General features: G+C 40.0%; 1 protein-coding gene across 1 annotated transcript; it reads right to left on the reverse strand.

The window, feature by feature from the left end:
* Window positions 1–17,123: 17,123 nt before the first annotated feature.
* FANCF (FA complementation group F) lies at window positions 17,124–18,501 on the reverse strand. Its single transcript, XM_054200237.1, has one exon. The coding sequence runs from the start codon at window positions 18,470–18,472 to the stop codon at window positions 17,363–17,365; it is 1,110 nt and encodes a 369-aa protein (XP_054056212.1). The 5' UTR covers window positions 18,473–18,501; the 3' UTR covers window positions 17,124–17,362.
* Between the last annotated feature and the right edge of the window lie 177 nt (window positions 18,502–18,678).

Below are 18,678 nucleotides of genomic sequence, written 5' to 3' on the forward strand. Positions count from 1 at the left end.
TGAAATAATGAATACTAAAATAATAATTAAATGCCCTAAAGATTTCTATGGTAGCTGGTAATAACCATATCATGAACCACCTACTAAATTTTTGCTTTAAGATTCCTTAGCTGTAGGTATGTTGGTTTAGTGGCCTGAAATAACTGTGGTACAAACCCTCAATTATTTTTCTGCTTGCATATCCACCCTACATGGCTGTCTGGGGGGCTGATTAGTGGCCCAGCAGTTCTGACTCGAGGATGTGCTGCAGCTCTGCTACTGCAATATCCTTTGCCATTACCTTAAGCTGCACAGTTTTACTCCACTCTGCAGGTCAGGCCAGGTGACCCGAGGTATCTCTGTAATTAGCCTAGTACTCAGACCAAGCTAAAAAGCCCTACCAACAGCTGGCTAAAGCTCAGCCTGTCCTAACAACATGGCCTGGTTTTTTTTTGTTTTGGTTTGGGTTTTTTTTGCGTTTAGGAGCGCACAAAGACCAAGTTTGTAACAGACCATGAACAATATCCGTAGCTGTGTAAGCTCTGACACAAGGTGCTTCTTTTGTCTCTCGCTCCACGACACAACTGGGACCTTGAGGCCAGCTGAGCGCCCACAGCACTGTCACAATACGAGTAGGAGCAATGGAAAGATTAAAATATTAAGGAGGGAGAGAAAGGAAAAACTAAACCAGCCATTTTGCTGACATCATTCTCCTGAATCTATGGGAGTGACAAAAATTTTTGCTTAGGAGAGCAACTGAGTTTCACCATCACTAATGACAATACAACTTTTCTGTCGTGGCATTTACCTTCAGTAAAATGACTTTGTCACTCATTATTTATGCTATGTAAACATTATGTTCTTAAAGGTAAGAATAGAAATTCTACTTTCACGTTCTGACCAGTATAACTCAATTTTATTCCAAATTTGCCCTAGAATAAGTTTATTCTGATGAATTGGACAATACTTTCTTCCTTTTTTTTGTCTGTAGCTGTGAAAAACTTGTTGTTTAATCATAGCGTACAGACTTTTCATATAAAAGTTTTATGAAAAGCAATGAAGATGCTTTATTTAATGCTATACATACTTTGTGCAGACTTAGTATATTTGCATATATTCTCACCAAATACTGTGCAAATTACTGCTTTCTACTTAAAGAGCGGAGTAGCAAGAAAGTGAAAGCATTTAAAGATGGATTTATACGTTGATTTACTCTTCATTGAAATAGAAATCCACCCTGGGAAGAAACAAAAAGGCAAAAAAAGAAAATAGAGATAGTATTGAACACAGTAATTTACGGAGTGACAAAAAGTCAACATAATAAAATAGAAGAAAGCACTGCTACAGTGTTATAGCAGGATAGATTCAACTATATGAAATAACCTAAGTAATCTAAATGTGAAATGCTAAGAACATACACAAAAAGGTCTGTGCATTTTGTTAAATAATTAAGCCATTCTTAAAAGGCCAGTTCAATACTAAGCTGCCATATAAGATCTTACTTTAATTCTAGTTTAAATGTTTTAAGTGAGAATAAGGTGTGAATAGACCTTATGTTGCCTTTTGCACAAGATTAATTTCAGCCTTGCAGCAAAATGTAGAGAGCAATTGGCATTCTTTAAAATGTCATCCTGCTCATCCCATTAGAGCCAGCCACCAGCTTCTGGTAAAAAAAAAAAATAAAAAAAATCTACATCCAATCTTTGCAGGGTTTTATAGGGAAATTGTAAATCAGTAGAATAATGAAATGGGTTCGAAGGAGAGAAAGTATAATGAGAATGACAGAAAGAGACATCTTGGAATTAGAGAAGGAAAAAAAAAATAAATAGAAAAAGTAAATTAAACCTGTTGGCTGCAGCAGCTGCCCCCAGTGCCCCCGCACAGAGCTGGGCCGTGCCTGCTTGTGCTCAGCCCCCAGCACCCAGTTCTTCTGCTCCAACCAGCACCAGCCTCTCGCCCACTGCTGGGATGCCTTACAGGTCCACCCCACTTTTTTCTCCTCTTCCAATAAAGACCCCTGTTGCATCATCCCAGTAGATGCTGAGTTGGACTGTCTTGGAAATTCCTTTCTCCAGCCCGTGGTGTGTCCGGTCACCTGCCCTCACCTGGCTCAGCCTTTCGTACCCGCTGAGTTTCCCCGATTTCCCAGCAGACTTGACTCCCTTCCTGCCCAGTAGCAGGGTAAAACTGACCTGAGAAAGGAGAGACCACTCATCATACAAAGTTTCTACATGTACAAATTGCATCCATCTGAAATGCAATGAAGTCTAATTCTGATAAAAGCTCTGTATCTAAAAACAAGTGGTATCATCAACTCATTATACATACCAGAACCGTTACCAATTAGTTTCATCAAGGGGACTGCAGAGTTAGTAATCTAATTTTCCAGATCATAAAAACATCCCTGGACTGTACCAAAAGAAATATTTGATTTACTCTCTCCCGGAATGCTTTTGCGCCTGTGCATCCAGAGAGAACATTGCGAGTTCCATCAAGATTTTAGAACAGAATTCGAGGCAGAAATGCAACTTGGCTCCAAATAATCTATTTTTACTGAGAAACTCTGACCTGGAAACTTCCTTACTTGATGTATTAGAAAGAGCATGGTAACGTCCCAAAATATAGACCTGGGAAAAAACCCTCTGCAAAAGAACCCATATATTTAGATGACCACCTAGGCAGGCCCATTTGTGAAGTCTCTACCTCTCTTGATGTCAAAAGAACATGGATGAGGATATTTCGACCCTTTCTAAATCAACAGATACATTACTATGACTCAGAGTCAGGACTTCTCTTGCAATTTAGTCTACATATTTCTGTTTCCTGACGTACAATACCAACATACAGGAAACCTAATGAAAGGAGTTGCTTGCTGTTACTGGGGTGGGTGGGGGGGAAGATTTTGAGCTATTAAGTCCTTTCCATACTGGTCTACACCAGGGACAGCAGAAGAAACATGGCTCTTGCTTAATATTTCTTTTCTTTTTAGCATTGGTTATTTTGCAAATGACAATTTCAGAACAGATATTATTAGATATTTCCTATAAATAAAGATCTACAACACAAGAGGAACCGATGACCCTACCTGCTGATTTACAAAGCATTCAGGGTAGCGCACAAGCAGGCAACATTAAAACATAATGAAAAACCTCGGGCCACTTTTTGTGAAGGAACACTCAAGAAATCAAGGCACAGAAATCAATGAAAAGACCACTAAGTTTCCATGGGGATTTTCATGTACATCAGTGAAATGGCATTAAATCCCTACAGCTATTTTTCTCCCTACTTCTCTATCACCAAAAATTCTGTGTTGAGAATACTGATGATAGGATGGCAAAACATGCGTCTGTACAGTTACACATGATGCTAGCAAAGTAAACCTATCAAGTCCATAAATTAATGTTCAAATAATCAGGTAGTATGGCTTAGGCAAATCAGCATAATTTTAACATGTCCTAGATATTTAATATCATAGAAAATCAAACCTGCCTTTTTCCCATTTCATTTGTGTAGAATTGAATGGTTTTCTCAAAATATTTTTCCAGACCAATAGTTATTGCAGAAAAATATAAAACAAATATGCTGTTGCTGACAGCAACCACCTACTGATTTTACAGCATGGAAAAGTTTCAGATTACAGTTACTTAAGAACTCCGTGTGTGGGTGTGTTTGTTTAGGTGTGAGAGAAAGCTTAATTAATCAGCTGAAAGTTTATCAGCAAACACACCTAGTGCTATTAAATTCTCCTACAAATTTAAAATAGTAGTAAAGGCAGGCAGACTTCATTTTCATCAGCTTACACCTATTTCAGTTATTACGGTCGAATAATGGTCAGAAATCAAATTTTAAAATATAACTGTGACACATGAATTTTAACAAGTGTCAATCCTGAAAATCCTGAACAGATCTTAGATCAATGCCTTGTGTTCCAAGCGGTTTCACTGCTCAGAAGGTGTGAAATAGAAGCAGACCTAGTCTCCTTTTTTGTTTATTAGATCTATATCCTTCTAAAGTCATCTTGTACAGTAAGAAGTCTTTCTTCTAAATGGAAAATAAACAACTTTGTTTTCAAATGATGAAATAGGATTTTAAAAAAGGAAACGGACCCAACAGAAGTGAGAGCAATAATGTACTTTTTAGAATAAATCTAAGCTGATTGAGCAAAATATACTAAAAGTTACTGTCTTTCAGCCCATCGCATGTGAAATGACTACATGAATAATTCTTAAGACAGCCCAGCTTGTGCAGCTTTGCGATGGAGTAACACAAAAGAAGGCACTGCATGTTTTTCCGATGTTTTTCACCTAATCACTATGTCTTCCCATTTTCTGAACTGTTGGTCAGGAATAAAGAAAATACCCACCAAAGAAAGCATAAAACACTAATGCTGCCAGAAGAAACTGTTGCGCATATCCCCTACCCCAGCCATATGTTCCCACATATGGATCTCCCGCCTTTGCTCTAGCGCACACGCTCTCGAGCTAGGGGGTGAAGCGGAATGGGAAACGATTCAAGTGAAACCTAAAGTGTGCTGGGCCAGCGGGGCCTCTCACCCACGTAACAACGCGACCACACAAGTGCTTGGCTCCCTCTAAGAGCAGGCGGGAGGGCCAGGCCACCTCCTTCAGCACCAGTAAGGCTTGTAGGTCTGTGGAACCGCGGCATTTTTGGGGCTGGAAGTGGAGCTGACGGAAATCACCATCTTCCAAGGCAGGAGAGGAGCTGGGCTGCTCCTCGCAAGGACACAGGCTGCACAGACGAAATACCAAAGTTGCCACTGACCCGGCAAAATTCATCATCCAGCAGCAATTCCAAGGTGGACAAACAAACTGTGCATCTCTGGCCTCCTCACTGCTGCGTGTTGGCTCTGGCTCCCTAGGCTCTGAAGTAGACAAACCCAATACAACAGAAACGATCAGTCCTCTTGTCCTTTCAGAGACCCTTGGATAGATTTATAGGTCTTGGTAACACATTTCCAAGGAGTCAAATAGGGCAAGTGCTTTTGTAGCAGTGAGGTGCCCTCAAAAAATAAAGCAACCCTCCCCTCCAAAGAAACAAAGTTCTAATGGAATGAAATGGTCCAGCAATTGTCTCGGAAGTGAACCAGTGAAGGTATGTGGAAAAGTAGTACAGGCTTCAGTAATAAACTGTGATGGAACAGTAAAATGCCGTCTCAGTAAGTATATCAAAAATTACCATTTATTTTCTCTTTCCAGAAGCCCGATTCTAAGCAAGTATAACTTGTCATAGCTCTGCAGCAATTCTGAATTAGATCAGCTGAAAATTTGGTCCTTGAATCGTAGAAATTCACATCTGAGAACAAGAGATAGGAGAATGGAATTCCACATATGCCTGAGAATACCGGCATTTTGGCTAGAGCTGGTTTCTAATGCTGCGTTTCATTAGTAAAGCTAAGGGGAAAAAAAATAAAAACCAATGACTGCCCCATGAAAAATTAGGAGAGAAGTATTTTATAAACCTTTGTTAGTTTAGCTGTTATGAGGCTATTGCATAAGTACCCCATACTAATTTTATTGGCTCACAGCACATATAATTTGAAAGTATTATGTTACCTGCATAAACCATACATATGGTTCAGAATGTCAGCGTAATCTGTCTGTGGGAACGGTAATGTATGGTTCTGGAATAGAGATGGTGTACATAAATTATGCAAGGTATTTTCTAATCCCCACAATATTTCAAGGAATGGGACAGCCATTATGTAACAAGAAATGTCTCCTACACCTTTCTGACAGATGGGACACGAACGTTATTGCTTTTCCCTGTTCCTTCAGGGCAGGTCACTCTCTCAGTTCACTACAGTAATGTGCCACTAATTCTAAAGGCTTAATCTTTCATTCAGATTTCAGCATTTCATTGTGGTGGAAAAGGTACCATTTTCCATTTGCTTTATATGAACTTAATTACTTTTTACCATAGGAGTACCAAAGGAATAAGAAAGTTGCCTAGATGAAGCGTACAACTGTGCATGTGATGAACAATTTTGTTGGTAATATCAAATGGCTATTTGCTTTTTCTTAAAAGTTGCCTTTGAACTTCTGTGAAACATCCAAAACATCTTAGTCTCACAATTAAAGGACAGATTTGTGATGCGACCCAGGAATATAAATAGCTGCATCAAGTGGCCAACTGCCACAAACTCCCTGTATCACTCTGCACAAGTCACTTGATTACTCTGTTCTTCAAGTTCTCTTGACAGACTGACAACACTGTTATTTACTTTCTTTAGAACTTAATTCAATTAAAAGACATAACTTTTGGCTGATAACTTGAAAGTGAGTGTATTTTACTTTTAAAATCAGAATTTCACAATCCAGAAACAAGATTTGGCAGTGAAAATGCTGTTACACTGCTACTTTTCCTTAAAAAAAATTGGTACGTCTAGAAGTACAGGACATTGAAGTACAAGATTGAGATTTTTGTAAAAATTTATTAAAAATAAGCATGCCAAACATCACGGGAATTCATACAAGAATATGAAAATCCTATTTTTACCATTACATATCAAGAACTCTCTTCTACAGACAAGTTACTTTAGTTGGACCAATCCATTTTAGTTATGCTCTACTTCTGCATGACAGGCTTAAAAAGGGAGACTAAAAGAACGAACATTTCCACCATTTGCAGTCACAATTCACACTACAAAATATGAAGCTAAATACAAAGAGAAACAAAAAACAAAGGTCTCTTCTAATCTTATTGGAAAAAAATTCCCCTCAGAGTTTAATCGGTAGATGAACTTTTTACCTCGAGTACACACGCAATGTTCACCAAACGTCAAAGTCATGATCTTCAGCATAAAGAGCAAAACGCCACTGTGCCTGAAGCTTTTGTAGTGATGAGGATTCATCAGGTGTGTTAAGATTGTGTGTCACAGCTGCCAAGATGATGAAAAACCTTCCCATTTTAAGAGGCTCTGTATTCTATGTTTATTTGGATATGCCTTCACAAAGACTGAAGAAGGAAAAACTTAATCCAACATCTGGGTTATTTTTCTGTAACTAGAAGACAGCAAAAAACTTTCTTTTACCTTTTATGTTTGTTATCTATTATTTCTAATTGCTGCTGGAAGAAAATGAAAAGATTAACATAAGGACATCGTCCCCACCAACAAACAGTAATTCTAATTGGCTTTTGAGAATCAGAACACTTTTAAAGCAGCCTCTTTTGCTAACCCATACACTGTTCTAAAATAATGATTTCCGGTTCAGCTAACCCATTTCTTGGGCCAACTGCATGGGATAAAGTCTTTTTTCTCCCCACATCAGATATCTTCTAAAAAGAGTACTAATTTATTGCCTTGTGCTCATCATACTCAAACAGTGAGAGAGAGATAATACTCATGGTCATTTCTTCCAATTTATAATGCAAAAGTCAAAATATGCATTCTATAAATCATGGTCCTGATTTGCCATTGTCTATAATTTGTTAAGTCTTCTCAATCACTGCAAACTAGCAATAACCATGGTAATGGTTATTTCTGGTATTATACCTCTGCAAAGCAAACATAAAAAGGACTGAACAAAGCCCATGGCAAAAGGCAATTGGATTCCATGGGCTCAAAGAGTTTAGGAGATCATCATATCAGTTAAATTGTGATAGAACGAAACCACATGCAAGTGTTTAGAGACCGCGCTCTATTCCAATGCACACAGACACTGAGAAGAGGTCCAGTTCACTGAAGCATTGCAAATAAAAATGCAATCACTTTCTTGTGCTTAAAGTGCTCTATGAGGAACTGAAAGGTTAATGAGCAAGGTGGCTTTAATTGCTTTTTTCTAAATACCTGGCCTATAAACTAAACACAACTGCCTTTAAAAACTCCATATTCAAAAATTTCTATAGTAAACGTTCTTCTGTTGGAATTTTCTATTCGTGGAACTGGACTATAAATAGGGATATAATATCTTTAATAGGTTGCAGACACCATACTCTTTTCAAATATCCTGACTGTGCTAGAGGCTATAATGACAACAGCGAAATAGCTTAGATACCACTGGGAGCAATTTGTCAGTGCAGTGCACAGGGTTCAGCGTTTTCCTGTTGTAATTAGTGGCTAGTGCATGCTCACCATTACCTGAAGTTACTGTAGTAATTCCAGATTCAACCATATGTCCACTGACTAGTGGAGTGTGCATGTGTCTAGGTTTGGATAATGTACCTTCTGTAAATTGTTCCTGTTAGTCCTTTGCAATTTATTTCATGTTTCCAACAACAGTCTTGAACTGACAGTGTCAGCGACACGTGTTTTTGACATTACTGAGAACAGAGACAAGAATGATTTATGCCATTTTTCCCCTTCTCAGATTGAACAGGTATTAAAATTGTCATACGTAGAAAGTCATGGGACAAAGACAGTTTTAGAAAACTTGACTTAGATGGAAGGTGTGAAGATGAGAGTTTTACGTTACCAGAGTTAACACCTTAGGAGTCATTCCTCAGTTACTTAAAAGAAACAATTATTTTTTCACATTGTAAATTCCTTACATAGGAACTCCTGCCCTACACTTTTGTATGGTCTTTCAAAAATAAGTGCAGCATTTCTTCCTGCTTTGGTGGCGATATTGCCCATTACATTTCACACCAAAATACGTGCTCTGTCTTGCTCAACTACTGTCAGTGACAAAAATCCATTCGAAAGAAAGCAATATTAAGCCTGATCCAGATAAAACTTATTTCTCACTTTTACTGGATGGGCTCCAATAGACTCAAACAACGACTGCTTCAAAAATGTTATAACTGCAGCTTTTGTTATGAACCACATGCTCTACGCTACACTCACCACTTACAGAAGATCAGGCTCACAGGGTGTGACAAACAGCAAGATGCAGAATTTTGCAGGGGCATGCACTGGCACAGCGCCCACCCACTATTTGGGTGAGATCTTCTGTGCAGATAAACCACATTTTTTATCAAATCAGAAAGAGCAAGAGTGGGACAAGAGTGGGAGGAGGCAAGATGACAGCAGCTCGCACTCTATGGTACTGTCACTGCACTCAAATCACACTCAATCAAAACTCACACGGTGACTTCATGCTTCACAAGCCAGTACCATAGAATCACAGAATCATCTAGGTTGGAAGGGACCTTTCAGATCGTCAAGTCCAACCGTTAACCTAGCACTGCCAAATCCATCACTAAACCATGTCCCTAAGGTGACACACCTACCCGTCTTTTAAATAACTCCAGGGACGATGACTCCACCACTTCCCTGGGCAACCTGGTCCAATGCTTGACAAGCCTTTCAGTGATGAAATTTTTCCTAATATTCATTCTAAACCTCCCCTGATGCAACTTGAGGCCATTTCCTCTCGTCCTATCACTTGTTACTTGGGAGAAGAGACCGACCCCCACCTCGCTACACCCTCCCCTCCTGGCCCGTGCTGTGCTACTGCACACTCCAACGTTTATGTTGACTCTAAAACAAAGAGCAATACATTGGCTCTAGTAATAGTGGCAGAAGTCTTCTGACAATGTAAACGATTTCTCCAGCTACAGCAGTCCCCCCTTGGGCTTTGAACTATAACCATGCATTTATGGTGAATATGATTTGCAAGATGAATGGTGACACATCCCCAGTTTAAATCTGCCCATGGTGCCAGCAGTCTCACAGGCCTGCTACCTGTAACAGAGACAGGGTCTTTGTTCCACACAGCAAGAACTTGTACATAAAAAACCCCAGAAAACTAAATCTCCAAAAAACCCACCAAAACCCACCACGATGTTATCAGTACTAACAGCAGGATCATACTCATGCTTGTCTTGCAAGTCTGCACTGTGTCATGGTCTTGTGTTGCACCCACAGCGTTAGATGGAGCACCCAGGAACAAGCGGCCTTGAAAACAGCTACACTTCTTTGCAAACCCTACATCAGGAAGATCCAGAGTACCCAGATTCATATCGATAACCAATGTAACAAGTTGTTGCTTCTTTGCTTATTTTTCCTTTTTTTTAATCCTCACTTTTTTCCCCTAACAGGCCACAGGATTTCACTTGCTTGGTCCTACTTTTAGCCAAGAAACTTTTGCTTGAAATAAAAAAAATCATATTTGTAGGAAGACAATGAGTCTCTGCAAAAGACTGCAAGCAAACAACGAAAACCATAAAAAGTGTTGATAAATTATCCATTAATTTGATAATCTTACCACTACAGAAAACTGAATCTGCCTTTTAACAGTTTCAAGCTTTCACTTCCTGCCGCTGTGTGCTTTTTAGGTTAAATGATGGTTTGGAATACCATCTGAAGATCTGAGGGGCTTTTGTCACCTTGTTGACTTTTGGCTCATGCAGTAACTAACTTGTTATAAAAGTAATTTAAAAACAATCGCAAGTATTCACTTGACTACTCCAGCAGTAATAAGAAATTCTAGTTTCACATTTTAGAAATTATTTATTTACTACACTATGGTCATCCCGGCGTTCCCTTAACATATATTATCTTTCAACCTGAACAAGTTTTGTGCACATTTACGAGGAATAAAAGGGAAGGTGCTTGTTATATTTGTGAGAAAGAAAACCTGTAAACAATAAAGCAAAATACTTAGGCAAATGGGAGGTGAATTCAGTGCTCAAACTAACTTGAAGCAAATAAACAAATGAGGGATTATATTATTTCATTAGTAGAATCCGGCAAAAAAAGCATCTTCTTACGCAAGAGTGAGTCAAAAAAAGAAGTAGACATAAATGATGACATTTTCTTCCTTGTCACTTCCAATGCCTAAAAATCCCTGTGTAGCTGTCAAGACCTTTAGTTTCAGATAGAAATTGTTCCTCTAACTCGACAAACATTTGCAGCTTGGCAGAATGCTAAGCACGTCCCCATGAGCACCATCAGCCCTTTTAGGAAACAAACACAACTGTTTCGGGAGGACACAAACACTGGTGCTATTTCTGTAGGTAGGAAGAGAACTCCATGTGTCTTCTCAAACATTTGGGCCAGACCAAGCAGCTGACTGTCACTCTTAACATATTGTTAAATGTAGCTTTCCTTACACCTTATATTTTTACTATGTAAAATAAATTTAAGCTTGAAAAGAGATACCATTTACAAGTCAAATTGTAAAACACCTGAACTCAGCAACTTTCACCTCAACATTAGAAATGATGAGGCTGTGAGAGACAACAGTACATTATTTTTTGCCAATAGCATAATGATTTGAAAGCCTTTTCCCCAGAGCATGGCATCTTTTCCTAGCTGAAAGGGCAAGCTTAGGCTACTGCAACATTAAGCAGCTGATGAATGACCTTTTTGTCACACTTGTTTTAGGGATTGATCACGTCCAACTAATTCCTAGAAGAAATCAATTGTTCTTACCTAGCTCATTTACATTAATAAGAAAATATTAATGACTTCACTGCCTGTAAGTATTGGAAACAGAGGTTGCATTTACATTTTGGCCTGCCGGTATTTCAAGAGGATTCATTACCTCCTCTTATAAGAGCAAAACAAATAAACCCACACAATTTTTCCCAGTTATTCAGCATTAAAATCAAGTATTTCTCTACACATTTAACTTGACAGTTGGATCACATAACAATTAGTCTCGTATTGCTGGCTTATTTTTATGGGTGTAATTTTTATCATACACAACAGAAAGCACATAACCATTTTCTTCTATTGCTAACTTTATGTTGAGAGAAGCACTATGTACAGAAACTCAAGACCACAATTACGATTTCCTGTTCAGATAGTCATAAAGTCTAACACACCATAAGAGGAACAGAGATACAAACGTGCAGGTAAAAGCAGTTCATATAATTTCATTCCTGGAAGCGATCCTTAGGAAAACATTCAAACGTAATCTTTGTGGTGGGATTTAAAACTCATGACGACTGCCAAAAACTTAAGTAACGCTTTATCAGATGCTGGGATTAGCCTCTTTGTGAGCTACACACTATGAATAGCTCATGTCTGAGCATTCATCCTGGACTTTCTTCCCAGAGGGAGAAATATAATAGGAAGGTACATTTCAAGGCAAAATTCAGAATTTGATTGCTATATTCTCTGTTCAGTGCATACTGCTATCATTTCTGGTAAAATGTCCTAGTTAAGGGTTACAGTAAATTGATCACATAATACTACAGGAATTTATCTTGTAATAGAAAAGGAATTTAAGAGCTGAATACCTAATATTATTAATAAAACAGGTCTGTGAATAGAGACAGTTAGGGGATACAGTTTATATTATTACCTGATCCTACATTAAATTAAATAGCTGGTAAAGTCAGAACTGCAAGGAGAAAATAGACTCTCTATGGGATTTTTCAATTGGAAACTTCTGAGTGGGTAGCACAACAGTGGGTATTTACTCCCTGCATCTCTTCTGTGTCTAGAAACAGCCCCCGAGCTTTGCTTCTCCCTTTGGATCAGAAGTCCAAACCCATCTGTGCAGAGAGACTCTGCTGCCACCCTCTGTGGTATCTGAGATGATTCAAAACACTAACTGTAAGTAAAATGCCAACCACTCTAATTAAAGATTTAGGGACAAAGATCCTAGTTGTGAAAGAACAGACACAAGGAAAAACTATTAGGATATAATTAAATATGGAAAGCAATATCAGTAACTCTAAGGTATTGGCACACAAGGAATGAAAGTGCTGTTGGAACACGAATTACTTCAATATTAAAAGAAGCAGTAATGGTTACATTAACCAGCTTACCATCTTTTGAGGCTACATTTGAAAAATGATAACAGAATGCATCTTGATTATGTATTTACCTCTGGTCTAGTTCATTGCTACAAACATCTTTTTTTCTGAGATGTTTAAAAGAAATATATAGGTAAGGGAGAACAAACACATAACTGTTTCCAGGTTGTCTATCATCTCCTAATCTGAAATTCAGTACAGGTATTTTTCATGTACATGAAATGTAATGAGTACAGTACTCATTAACAGAGAATGAAGTATTTGGTCAAAATAACATTTAATCCCTCATGCGACAGATACAATACTGAGAGCAAGCAGCTTGTGAGAAGGATTTATACTAATTATGAACTGATAAAAGCTATTTTTCCTGACCATACTTGTAATTATTCAAGTCTATTTTATACCAGGGCAGATAGCATATTGTTCTTTTGCTCTCACCTCTGTGAGAACAACCCCGATTTAAATAGGCAGTTTCCTACCCCGCACACACAGCTACATTTCTCATTCACTACCTTAATATTCTTGCCTGTTAAACCATCGATCCTAGTGGTCACTAGGGAAGGCAGAGACTGAGAGCTTTAGCAGAGCAGCCAACATTGAATCAAAAATCTTTTGATTTATTTATTTTTTTAATCACAACATTCACAGACCCAAAGCTGTCCCCAGAAGTAGCAAAGCCACTCAGTTTTGGTGAAGTGGAAATCTACCCTTTCTCCAGGGCCTTCAGAAAGGAGCAGTTTTCTGCATTTTCTCCTCACCATCTCCACTTGCATTTTATTTTTCTGTAACTTTGCCCATCAAATTAAATAAGCTTCTCAAGCAGGTGGTTCCTGTGCTAGTGGTGCCTCTGCTGTATTGTGCATGGCAATGGTGTGGGACCTTCACTTGCACTCTGCAACTGGGCATTCATCCAAACTCTTCATGACCAACAGAATTTAGCTTTAAATCTTCCATCTTTCAGAAACAGCAGAACTAAAATTAGCCATACAACTTCAACTTAGCTTTCCAGTTAAACCATACCTGAAAATACTACCGCCATATGATCAAAATACTAGTCTGTCTCCATGACCTAAAAAAATATTCTTACACACAAGAAGAAAAAAAAAAATCACTTGTCATTGTCACTGAAGAACAAGAACACTAGACTTTTATTCACCTAGCTGGGGCGTGGGGGAAAGAACCTTTGCGTGCAAGACAAGAATTCATTGTAATGCATTATTGGACTTGACATTTCCACTGGACATTCTGAATCTAACAAGTGTTCTTTCAGTCACAATTGGGCTCATATAGTCATCTGAATGGTACCAAGCTGCTTATATTTTTTTCCTAAAATTACTAGAAAAACATATAATTTGTTTTCTTCTAAATTTTGCTTCGTAGGGTTATTACAAGGTAACAGACACTTCAGAAGAGGAAAAAAGCAACTTAGTATCAAGACACCTCTTAGTATGTCACTTGTGGAGTGTTACAGTACTGTTTGACAAAAGGTAAAGTGCTTTCCCTTTACTGCTTTAAAAAAAAAAAAATCAGTGGTAGCAAAATGTATCCATCTTAGCTATTTATTGGCCAAGTAAAATCCTCCCGATTCACTATCTAAAATAAGATGCCTCAATATTTACCAATCTTCTGAAACAAAAATCTAACAGTTTCTTCAGTCATCATTTTAATAGAGAAAATAGCAGAGATTTGTTTAGCTTTATTAGTAAAAAGGGGAAGAAGGTGGTGGGGGAAGAGGCAGTAGTCTGTCATTTCTAATACCTTCTTTCCCATGACAGTTGAGATTGTTTAGGTCAAGAGTTTGCAAAATTTGGGGCTGCAAACCTCAGCATGCAAATACGAGCTGCAAATACATAGAGGGAGGAGGTTGCAGACATCACACTTTTTCCTTTCCTGTTTACACTTTAATTAAAAACAAAGTCCCAAAATATTTTAATTAAGTGTCATTTGCACAGCTACCTGTCACATTTGACGAGCGTGCCAAATAGGGGATGTGAACTGGTGCATTTATTTCAATAAATGCCATATGGATTTTGGAATTCAGTAATCATGGATCTGGTACCTCTTTATAATATATTTGGGATAGATTAGAACATTTTGGTGAAATTGCTATAACCAGGTGCTTCTGCCTCACTGAGTCTAAACTACATTTTACTATTTGGTTTTCCTATAAGGAGGACAGAATTGGAAATCAAGTACATATGGTCTATACTGGCCCATTTCTTGCCTTCCCCTCCCTGATTATTTCTTTACTTTCTTAATAAAGTCACACTGAAGGGCCTATTACTTCTTAGCTAGCGCAGTAGAAGATTCTGTAGTTGCACTTAGCTAGGTGTAATGCTAAATTACTTGGAAAGAAAACATCTGTCTTTATGAACTCAATTTTATAAGTGAAAACTTCAGTTTATCAAAAAGTAAGACTTGAAATAGTGCAAATACAAACTCTCTACAAGCATCAGATTTATCCTAGAAGCAGTTAAAAGCTGCTAAGAGACTTAACTCCCAGTCACATGCCAAGTACATTAGGAAACATCTACCTTGACAAGCAAAACCAACAGTTAACTCTCACTGAAATTTGTTAGAGACGCGGGTACATGGGAACCGTCAGTTTTTAAACAGTTGAGGTCAATTATCCCTCACTAAGAGAGGGTATGCCAGCAGCTTTGACCCAACTTTTCCCATTAAATTTCCCATTAGAAGGAGCACTGATATGGGTTGGGTTTGTTTTGTCACTGTAACATTTGTAACATTACTGCAACATTTGATATTTACCCTTAACATATAGCTGAAAGGAATGGCTTTGCCTCGTATCTTTGGGTATATCATTCATCACGAACCTCCGATAGGAGAAAGTATTCTAACAGACAATAACCCATATGCCTGTTAAAAGCGTTAAGAGCAAGCTCAAGTGAAGTTTCCATACCAAATGCCAAAACTACAGAACACAGGGAGCTGTGGCTAGACAACATAAGTTCAAACTTCATACTTTATACTCCTAAGCAGTTTTAAACACTTATAGACAGTGCTCATATTCCTCTCGATGCCACAGAAATATTGACTCAGTCCTGAGGCTCACGGACATGGTGTGCTCTTTTAAGACTGATCACCATCACAAGTTCCAGAAGGGGGAACAACCCTGTTTAAGAAAGAGCAAGATGACTGCCTCAGCTGTAGCTTTTAGAATACGTTCATCTGCAGATCTCCATACCTTCATTGCCTCCCTCACATGACGTAGCAAAGAATCCAAAGAAAACAGTCATATTTTTGTTAGGAGATTAGCAGAATGTCCCTCTAAGAATTTAAAGTGTGCTACCCTTGAGTATCTGTTTTGTTTTAGAAGAGATGGAAGAATGTCTTTAATTATTTCCATCCATGTTAGAAAAGGCATTATTTCTCTTCCCAGATAAGCAATATTCATCCCTTTGTACTAATTGTTTCCATTTTAAAATCACAAGATTCCTCCCTCTCTAGTGTCATGGTACAGAAATATCTGCCCTAATTATATACACTATTTTATGTTGTAATACAGACTACTACCTCAATTAGCTTCAAATCCAGTTTTCACCTTTTAATGTCTTGTTTGCTTTTTTAAGCTCATAAGCAGAAGCAAAGCACCTTCTAACCCTTCCTAAAGGGACTTCAGCAACAGAAGAGAGAAGAGCTGTCTCAACTCACCTCGAACCTTTAAGAACATGGGCTACAGGAACTCTTTGACAGGTACTCCCCACAAAAGGTTAATGAAGACCTCTTTTTGCAGTATTTGCATACATTTCCCCCATCTTCCTCAACTATTCTATCTCTTATCACACTGCTCGCTTTGGAATACTAGCTTACAGAGGTAAATACATAGGAACGTGTTACCTCTGCATTACAGCATTCATTTTAGATGACAGTGATAAGGTAAGACAGAAACTACCCTGATCAAGTTTTAGTCACAGAAATTGATTAAACATAAAAGAATGAAGTAAAAAAAACCCCAAACCGTCATCTAATAAAAAGTTTGTCGTTCATTCACTTTTCTGTTCCACAAAACAGAAATAAAAATCATGCAACAGACTATGGAAAAAGGAAGAAAACCACACAGAACACCCTACATTTTAATGCAGTTCTCTTGGGAAATACTTGCATATTATCATATAATATAGCAACTAATAAAGCCTTCTAATTTTAGAACTTTTCAAAAAGCTTTGCAGTTGGCTTTCTCTCACTTTCACTTAGACCCAAGGGCTGCGTCATATGCATGAGCTACAGAAGCATGAAAGCGGCCACCGGAGCAGACAACACAATGAAGACAGACACTACTAAATCTGAATTTGGGATTTTCACATCGGAAATTCCACCTTCCCTTTGAGCTTTTGGTCAGCCTCCAACAGTTAGAGACAAAACTACCATGACCATATCTGAACTGTATTATTTTCTAAACAGAAAACTGTTCTATATTTGAAACAGAAAGAATTTACTTCATTTTATTAGGTGAACAGCAAGTACTGAAAAGGAAGACATTTCCTGCAGTGACCAGAATTGGTAGCACAATTACAAGAAAGCACCAGGCCCCCCCGAAAGACTTCACACGCAGTCAGAAACAGTGTGATCAGCAGTCACAACAATGCTCGTTTTTCAACTCAAAGTGAGATATGGTTTGCTTGCCTTTCATATCAAATAGTTAAGCAGATTTGCTGGATTTCAGAAGTTTTCATATTGCTTTTGTGTTCATGCATTAGCGCTCTGCTGCTTTCCTCAGATATTCCTCTACTTCCATCAGTAAGTCAGTCCACACACTTAGGCCACGGATTTTAAAGTCTCCATCCTGTGCCTTCAGGAGTTTCAGAGCAGCTTGGGTCTGTCCCCTGAGCAACGCAGATCCCTGACAGAGGCAGGTGAAGCGCTCCCTCAGCTCTTCCCAGGACAATTCAGCCTTGTCAAGACAACTTTTAACCCACTGTCCCTTCAAGGGGTCATAGAGCAAGTGGCTTCCCCAGACGGTTAAGAGGTCCAAATAAGGCCTGCTGAACTGGGAATGGCGACCAGCTAGGGAGGCAAGAAGGGAGCCTGGGAGGAAAAGACAAAAGGCCGAAAATCGCCCTAGGTTCCCCAGCAGCCAGGTAAGCAGGGGCCCGGCAGCATATTCGTCTCCTGTTGCACTCGCCTGGCTTCCGCTCAGGCTGTTCCCATCCTGACCCCTGTCTCCGGCCTGCTCAGTGCCACTCCCCTGCCTCACCAGCAGCAGCACCGCCGCCACCACCTCGAAGGCCCGAGGCTGGGGGAGCTGCTCCAGGACACCCGACAGCCAGGTCAGCCGCCCCGCAGCCTCTCCAACCGGCTCAGCCTCCTCCCCCTCCTCCCGCAGCCGGCTCAGCAGCAGCTGCGCCTCCGCTTGCACCTGCGGCTCCAGTCCCTCCGGGGGCCACGGCGGGCCGCGGGGCAGCGCCAGCAGGCGGGAGGCGGCCTTCCGGCGGGCGAGGAGTGCTAAGCTGTGGGGCTCGGGGCTGGCCTCCTCCCCAGAAGGCTGTAGCAGGCTGCGGAGCAGGCGGCGGCAGGCGGCGTGCGGCAGAGCACGGTTCTCCAGCAGTGCTAGGCCCAGCAGCTGCGGGCAGCGGCCCAGGTGGGGGAAGCCCAGCAGTGGGCTCGGCTGACCCCGCCGCAGCCGCCGTCCTAGGGCCTCCCGGAGCCGAGGCCGAGTACGAAAGCGGTCGTGGAGGTGCTGGAAATACCGAGCCCACTCTAGAGCCCTGTCCAGGGTCAGGGAGTCCCAGTCCCGCACCAGCGCGGAGCGGGAGACGGCCAGGAGCGCGGGCAGCTGCCCCACCTGCTCCAGCACGGCCTCCATGGCGGCCGGGCCTGGCCTTGGCGCCACCGGTTTGAGCAGAAGTCCCACCTCCCGCCGGGAACTACAGCCAATCAGAACCGGGGAGGGGGTGATTTGTAATCCTATTGGACGAATTTGACGTCAATCCGATTCGGATTGATTTTCCCTTAAAGGAGACTTGAACCGGCTTCCTCCGCCGGTCGTGTATACCTGATCCTTCAGGGAAG

Source organism: Rissa tridactyla, chromosome 4 (genome assembly GCF_028500815.1).
Source record: "Rissa tridactyla isolate bRisTri1 chromosome 4, bRisTri1.patW.cur.20221130, whole genome shotgun sequence".
Classification (NCBI taxonomy): Eukaryota; Metazoa; Chordata; class Aves; order Charadriiformes; family Laridae; genus Rissa; species Rissa tridactyla.

Bases quoted from the DNA above. Each gene is read 5' to 3' on its own strand.
- FANCF (XM_054200237.1), bottom strand. From the start codon at position 18,472: ATGGAGGCCGTGCTGGAGCAGGTGGGGCAGCTGCCCGCGCTCCTGGCC.